Raw genomic sequence first — 8,712 nt, forward strand, 5'->3', positions numbered from 1 at the left:
TCCAAGTATGGTGACTACTCTAATTACCTTCTAAGATTGCCCTCTTGTGTTGATTTATGACACTATCTTTCGAGACATGAGTAAAGGAAACAAAGGTCCCAGACCAAAGAGATTTGATAAAATTTGGACCTAAAACGTAGGAAGCATGGAAGTTGTAAAACAAACTTGGAACCAAGGTTTTAAATATCGATCGTGGTTGCCTAAAAGTTTTTGCGATATTGGTCAGTACCATTTTGTGGCAACCGTTTAGAACTACACACAAGAAGAAAAACGTGAAACTTAAACCACACCCTTAACAATCGTATCATGTGGGAAAAGTTTCAGTATGGTGTCATTCTTCATTGTATTGATTGATAGGAATGAGAATGATAATGTGCAAGTGGGCCTTGACTATGGTCCTAGGCCCAAAAAATGGAACGTGTATGAGAGGAAACATTGGAAAGGAAGATGTGGAAAGAATAATGTCAAGGCTGCATGAGTCGCATGGGTAGGGAGAGAATTATATATATATAGGTGGTTAGAGGAGAGATAGGGTAGCTAAGTTTTCTATTAGTGGAAACAATTCATTGGTGGCGTGAATTGTGGATAGCCTTGGGTCTAGGGATTGCAAATCATTGCAATCATTATCGTTGTAATTGTTTGATTGTTGTTAAACGAATACACAATTGTATTCAATCCATATTCCCTCTATTATTATACCTGAGATCCATCAATTGGTACGACCTGCTGGATCCTTACCTCACCATCATCGTGAGTTGTAGATGCCAAGGTAGCCAAAGATGGGAGATCGACTTGATGCTTTGGAAATACAAATGGGAAATGTCACGACCAAGCTGCAGGAACTTGCATTATAGATGCATCAGCATGCTCAGCAGATGCAACAATAGAGCAACGTTCTATCAGACTTATGCTAGCAGATGGGGAAGAGAGTTGCAAATTAATAGGAGGATTCTGTGAGAGATTCAAACTATAGTCAATCTGGTCTTTCTGGGAAAAAGGTGAAGCTACCGGTGTTGAAGGAGAAGATCCCTTTGTGGGGATCACTCGAGCTGAGATTTACTTGACATCCAAAACGATATAAAGAGATGCGTGTGAAGTTGGCTCGTTTGAACATGAAGGGTGCGACTATTCACTAGTTTAACTTCTGTGAATCCAACCGGTAGGAAAAACGATGACGAACGCCGTAATGGTGTTTCTGAGCGGTGGAGGGGAGTACGAAATGAAGACATGGAGGAAAGGAGAGCGAAGGGGTTATGTCTCAAATGTGTTGGCAAATACCATCCAACATTACACAAATGTCTTGAACGTGCCCTAGGTTTGTTAATCTTGGGTGAGGGTGAAACCTTAAATGAAGAAGGTGAAATTGTGCCCTACGTTTCTCTATAAAGAACGCAGCTGGCATCCACCCTCACAATGATGAACCGATGGTCGTTACTGTTAGGTGTGATGAATTCTAGATCAAAAGAGTTCTCTTATACCAAGGAATTTCTATAGATATTCTATACTAAGATGTCTTCGAAAGACTCCTCCTCGATCCAAATGACCTAAAACCTTTCAAGGGCTTCTTAATTAGATTCTCTAGGGAGCATGTGCAAGTAAAAGGCTTCATCACGCTAAAGAACACCTTTAAAGAAAAGGATTGAGCCAAATAAATTAAGGTCAAGTATTTGGTTATTGATGCCCTATTTTCTTACAGTATGATTATAGGGTAGTCAACTTTTAATCAGCTTGATGCCGCTTTGTCAATTTGTACTTATGGATGAATTACCCGCTCTCTGATGGGCGGGTAGAATTAATATAAAAAGATCAGGAAATCGCCAGGAAGTGTCATGTAGAGAGCCTCAAGTTGAAAAGGGTTCGCACTCTAGACACGAACGCCAGAAAATAAGCCCAGGAATAAACCCACATGGAGAAGTTTATAAAGGTGAGGAGGATCCCCCTCATGTTGACGATGTGATCGAAGATTAAAAGCCCTAGAGGAATGCCCCCTAGTTCCACTTTATCTACTTTAATTAATTGTTTTCTTTATTATCATTTAATTACTTTATTTCTAATTTTGGTTAGGCGAGTATCACATCTCTCCCGTTTGTATATACTTGTTATTTTAAGGGGTGCACTCTTTTACCTCAGAACCTGTATGGGGGACGGGTTTTTCAATGGGACTCCTTGTTTGTATTATTTCGAAGAAGCTATATTTTCTATTCGTGACTTTTTGTAGGAAACCTGAAAGTTATAGAAAAGACTGCCCTTAGAGGGGATCAAAATATTGAATCCTTAATTGGGATCCTTGTCGCCTTAAGTGGGAATAAAAAAGTTTGATCCCTAAGAGGGATCCTTGCCATTCTTAGAGGCGATAAAAATGATAGATCTTTAAGAGGGATCCTTATCGCCCTTGGTGACAATCCGAAATATGGATCGCAGAAAGGGATCCTTTCCGCCCTAGAGACGATCAAAATGCTGCATCCTTATTTATAATAATTTGTATTTAAGTTATTCTTTATTAATAATAACTCACTTTAATTATATTATAACAATATTATAAATAAATAAATAAATATCTTCTTAAAATAAAAAGAAATTTAAGATATTGGTTAATTCAGAGATGCATATCCGAATTAACCAATATCTCAAATTTCTCAATTTCTTTTAGGTTTTTTGGGATATGCATATCCGAAAAAACCTCTGACATTTTAAATTCAATGTTTAAATAAAAAACGTTTGAAGAATGTGTTTTCGGATATTCATATCTGAAACATCTTAAAATGTGAAAAAGACGTCTTCAAATATATCCGAAAGATATTTTGGGGTTTTCAGAAGTGTTTTTCACTCTATATGGGTGGGTGTAATCCTAAACTCCCTATATTTATAGACTAATCCATATGATTGCCTAGTAGAGTAGTACTCCCTCCGGCCTTAATTATAAACAAATATTCTCTTTTTAGATTCATTGAATTATGAATGTATCTGGTCTACATAAAAGATCAGATACATTCATTATTCAATGAACCTAAAAAGAGAATATTTACTTATAATTATGGTTAGAGGGAGTATATTTTATTTTTTCTCCTTTTTTTTTTCATTTCATTTATGATTTTCCTAATTGATTTTTGATGTCGAATAGGCACATCTTAACAGATACAACTATTATAACAAATTTAAGATAGTTGTAACAAACTTAACTAATTCTCATAGAGATATTAACTAAAAACAATATCAATTTAAATAAGGAATAATAATAATGATAATCAAGTTTTATGATGTTTAACTCTAGTGACTAAATATTATAAATTTTAAAAGTGTGCTCTTCTTAAAATTTCATCTTCGAGATGCTAATAATTTTTAGGCAAAATACTCTTTTTGGTCCCGTATGTTAATCTCGAGGTTCATTTTGGTCCCTTAATTTCAAAAAGTTTCATATTGGTCCCATAACTCTTCAAAAGGTGTCATTTTAGTCCTTTTTGTCATATTAGCGACGAAAAAAAATGAAAAATTGGTCGCTAAATCGGTCGCTAATATGACAAAAAGGACTAAAATGACACTTTTTGAAGAGTTAAGGGACCAATATGAAACTTTTTAAAATTAAAGGACCAACATGAATTCCGAGAATAATATATGGGACCAAAAAGAATATTTTGCCTAATTTTTATATTGGATCAAATTATATAGTTTTTTTTAACACTTTAAATGAATTTTCTATTAATAAATGGTATGATTGATTCTCTTGAATTAGTCGTTTGAATTAGTCGTTTGTAAGACGAAATACCAAAATTTTTCTAAAATAAAATAAAATCCTTCAGGTAGATCTACTTCCTCCATAAAGTTTAACTGTTGTCCTCCACATCCCCATTGAATCCCCAACCTATACACATATATGACTTAACATGAGCAACTCCTTCTGCCATACTTTTTACCTTTTATGGCACACTGACACTCCCCATTAAAATCTATCCTACATAATCAATACAAACCGCAGGAAAGTAGGTAAACTCCCTCACCAATTCATTTACTCCAGTCCTATTCATTATCATAAACCATTGGGTCCTATACAAAGCCATTCTGATAAAGAGCAAGAAATTCATGTGGCCATATCAATTTCTTCGGTCTCCATAAATTGGAATCTGCATGTGAAGGCAGCTCATAGTAATAATTACGATAGTACCTCGTAATAGGACACGTGGATCGCGACTAATTAATTTTTGTCGAGTTTAGATTCCATGCAGACATGTTAGAACCGTCTGATCTTGATCTAACGATTATGGTTATGTTGCTGACTGCGTGAATACAGAAAAATATGGAGTTTCCTAACATTGTTCCATGCAGATGGAGCTGTAGACATAAATGTTGCATCTTGTTTTGATCGATGTGCCTCACCTGATCAAGCAGTTCATGTATCAATGATATCATATACAAAAATAATCATGAATATACATCAAATATTTGCCAAATTTGGTGGTTCTTGAGAGTATCTGTGTCGGTTTAGTTAGTTTAAAGTGATTAATATAATGTGAAGTTTAAATATTTATGGTTATTAAAACATCTGTTTTGCTTAAAATTTATATATTATATTTATATTTGATTTAATAACTAATAGTTGATATTATTTACTTAAAATGATCGATTATTTACTTTAAAAGAATATATATTGATACCATCAAAGGTCAAGATCACCATAGTAGGGTTTTTGTTAAAAAAGAAAATAAAAAATGTCTCCAAAAATAAAATTTAGACTATAATTATAAGCAAATTTTATCATTTTAGGTTAATTAAATAATTAATGTATCTGATTTTTTTGTGTAAATCAGATACATTAATTACTCAATGAACCTTAAAAGACAATTTTTGCTTATAATTATGGCCGAAGGAAGTATAAGATTATAAGAATTTAATGGTTATGCTCTAATCCAATAAAATTTCATGATTCAGTCAAATCATACAATCAACTTAAAAATTACAATTTGTTTTGAGGAAATACAAGGTACTAATTAATTGATAATGTAAAATTAACCTACATTATCGGTAGAGCTGTCAAAGTGGGCTCGGCCCATAAGCCCAACAATTTAGCGCGGGTTAGGCCGCAAAATATCTTAAAAAAAATACGACCCTGCCTTTTTGGGTCAACCCATCGGACCTATGTTTTTCATGGCTAGGCTAGGCCGGGCCAAACGGGCTTCGGGCTTGCCCATTAAAAAAATATTTTGTTAAATTTTGGGAAAAAAAAGATTGAGATAAGATATAATTGCATAAATCTGTTTTCAAGTGATAAAGAAAAGTTAAAGAGGATGAAGATATATTTTTAAGATGATGTGTTTAAAGAAATGGTTCTAAGATGAAGAGAAAATTTGATAAGTATTGGTGATAATATTAAGTTTTTTTGTACTTTTACATGGACGTTTTTGTGGTATTCATAAATATTCATGAATAAATATTTTAAATATCAATTACATATGTTTATGCTTACTCTCTACTTATATTATGTTGCATTCATCGATTACATCCTTTTTATAAAATTAAAACTATAATATTGAAATACGGGCCATGTTGGCCCATCGAGCTGCACGAGCCTTTGAGAAATGGGTCAGACTCATTTTATGTAGCTCATTAAGCAATCGGATTGGGCCGGACTAGCCCATTTAAACATATTAGCCCACCAGACTGACAGTTCTAATTATCGGGGTATATTTTTTCTCTAGCGTATTTCGTACAATATTAAATATATCTCTATAATTTATAAAGTTGTAGATCTTTTCTTCATATTTTATTTTACAATTTTAGTATATATATATTTTAAAAAGTTTATGATTTTAGTGAAAGTCGTCTCAAAGTTTTGTAAGTCTTATCATTATTATTTTATGTAAATTAAATAAGTCTAAAATGAAAAAATAAAAAAGATATTTTATTTTATTAATGTTTAATCGAGACAAATATTTTATAAAAATATATATAATTATGAATAAGTTGTGATAAATTTTAAACCATGTGTGATAATTCTTATGCACATCTTTAAAGACAATCCTGATTTTAATTTATTTGAATTAATTAAAAATATTAGTCTTTTTCATGAGAAAACTTATAACAAAATTTATAAATTTATATTGTTGACATTGAAAATTTATTTAAACCTTTCATATATTATGTTGTTTGGTATTATTGTAGTCTGATTTATATTTTATTAATAATTATATATATTTTTTTATTTTATTCATTTAAGACTTGTTATAAAAAGTAATTTTAAAACTCCACTTATGTTGAACCGACAGTAGCACATCAAGATTATATATGTGATTGAATTAGAATTGCAATTATGATCATAATCTTATTCGACAAAAAAAAAATTCCAAAATATCAAGGAACATAATTAGCCCATAATCACAATTTAAAACCTTGAGTATAAATTGTGTAGGTCCAAAACCAATATTCTATGAATCAAAAGCTATCATCCACAACCACAAAAATCATAATTTACTCAAAATTTAATTCAGCCTTGCTTTCAAATTTAATTGAAATGGTCCAAAAACAGAGTAAAATAAATATAAAGAAATGGTCCAAAAACAGCTAGGCAAAGAAAATGTAAACGTTTTTAACTAAAAAGTATGATCTAGTTTTAGTTAATACCATTTATTGTCAATAACCAATTTGCAAATGTAACCCTACATTTTGCAAAATTAAACTTATTTTATTATCAAATTTTAGTTTCTAAAATAAATTAAAATTTTATTTAAAAAATTTGGATCACTTGATCGTAACAAAATATTTATCAATCTCACGTTGTGACTTTGTGAATATATAAGTTTTACTAATGATCAAAGTTTTAAATACAATCACATATAAATTTTTGCAATTTTAATCGATATAAGTGTTACAATACTGATAGCAGTGTTGTAATTTGAATTAATCAACATTTATTTTTCACTATAAAAAATGATGAATTACGGTATCGGTATCAGTATCAAAATCTTTCAGTACTATTATGAGTCCATGTACACTATATGCATATAAAAAGATATGCAACCTTTGATAAGTCCATTTATATTTCCCATACTTACTAGATCCAAAAACCATCTCCAAATTTTTCTTTCTTCTCACTCTCACCAATATTTCAAATCAAACAAAAATGTTCAACTCCACTTGTGAGAAAAGTGTTCTTCAAATCAAACAAGATGACAAGTTTTTCTCTAGACTACTTTCAAAGGAAAATTCCATCTCTAACCCATCTTTTAGAGTTTCTGTTGCAGTTCCATTTGTTTGGGAATCTCAACCCGGAACTCCAAAACACACATTCTCTAAAGACACAATTCCCCCTCTCACACCTCCACCTTCTTATTTCAACAATGCAAACAAAAAGAATGAGAAAAAACACTCTAAATCATCCAAACTCTTTTCGGCATTTCTTCAAAAAATAAGCTTCAAGAAAATCAATTGGTCATCGTCTCCCTCGTCGTCGCCTTCTTCATTGTCAACGGATTCTGCCAAAATTACGTCCGCGACCACGAGGGTGAGTAGGAGGAGATTCTTAAGCGGTGGATCGTCTTTTGATTTTAGGGGTGTAAGTGAAGATGATGGCAATGGTTCACCGGTTTCTACTTTGTGTTTTGGAATTCATCGTTCGGCTAGCTCGAACAGTGGCTTCCAAAATATCTACAAGAGGCGCGTAAGGTAAACAAGATTTGTTGTTGTGTAGTTTCCGCACTGGAAAATGAAAGCATGTTCAATATTCGATGTAAGTTAAAATGTGACACCAACATGTTTAGTGTCTGTATTGTGTCTGGTATCTGTACGAAAGATGTACGAAAGATATAGTTTAATCTTAGTTCTGAGTTGAACAAAAGATTTTTGCTATAGGTTTTCTTCATGTTTATAAGGAAATAAAAATTTTAAAAAAGTTTGAACCATCAAGAAGATAAAAATCTGAAAAATGAAGTAGGTCTTTAATTTTGTTGCTATGTCTTAGAGACACAAAATTTGAGATCAATTGTATAAATTTGGTATGTAATTTTTGCTTGTAATTCAATTTTTTTTAGTTCTGTTATTTTTCTATGTTAGATTTGGTTCTGATTTTGCTCCTCTCAAAAACAAGCTTATTTCTAAGGTATAAGTGAATCGTCTATTATTTTGTAATTAGGATGTCATGTGCTAGGAGAGAGTATTGCCCAACCTCTTGTTGTTATTGCAGCTGTGATCATGCGAAATAGATTGAGAGAGCTTTTAGTAGTAAAAAAGTTTGTTTTTGCTATTTCTCAAATGCTGAATTTAAGATGAATTTTATGTTTTTTTATTGTGCATTCAACTTTTTGTTATTTTTTTACAAGCCAACTTCTTGTTATTATTTAGAGTCTATTTATAGGAGAAATTCACACATGTCAAGTGTTCAGAGTAGGATTTTATCTTAGTAGGGTAAATTACAGTTCAATCTCCGCAATTGTGATTGGAAGGAGGTTAAACTATTTGATGCCAGAACTAATTTCGGAATCGGATTAGTCGGTCCAGTATGCCAAGATATTGGTGGTAAAACAAAAAAAAATTACATGTTCGGCCGCATTAAAATTGCATGATTAGGCAACTTCACTCATATTTTATCAAATATTTTCTTCAAAGCTCAATTTAATTCTAATGTAATGAAAATTCAATCCGCAATAATTACAATGCGCAACGCAACTATTACCACAGTCGCAACACCCACAATCACATCTGCGACTAAAATCCAAATTTAAAATT

The 8,712-nt window shown here is 31.9% G+C and overlaps 1 protein-coding gene across 1 annotated transcript; it reads left to right on the top strand.

Annotated features, from left to right (window-relative positions):
• The first annotated feature begins 7,040 nt into the window (after positions 1–7,040).
• On the top strand, positions 7,041–8,368 carry LOC131656061 (uncharacterized). Its single transcript, XM_058925844.1, has one exon. It carries the CDS (start codon positions 7,112–7,114, stop codon positions 7,655–7,657), a length of 546 nt encoding a protein of 181 aa, XP_058781827.1. The 5' UTR covers positions 7,041–7,111; the 3' UTR covers positions 7,658–8,368.
• Positions 8,369–8,712: the final 344 nt, after the last annotated feature.

Source organism: Vicia villosa, linkage group LG3, assembly GCF_029867415.1.
Source record: "Vicia villosa cultivar HV-30 ecotype Madison, WI linkage group LG3, Vvil1.0, whole genome shotgun sequence".
Lineage (NCBI taxonomy): Eukaryota > Viridiplantae > Streptophyta > Magnoliopsida > Fabales > Fabaceae > Vicia > Vicia villosa.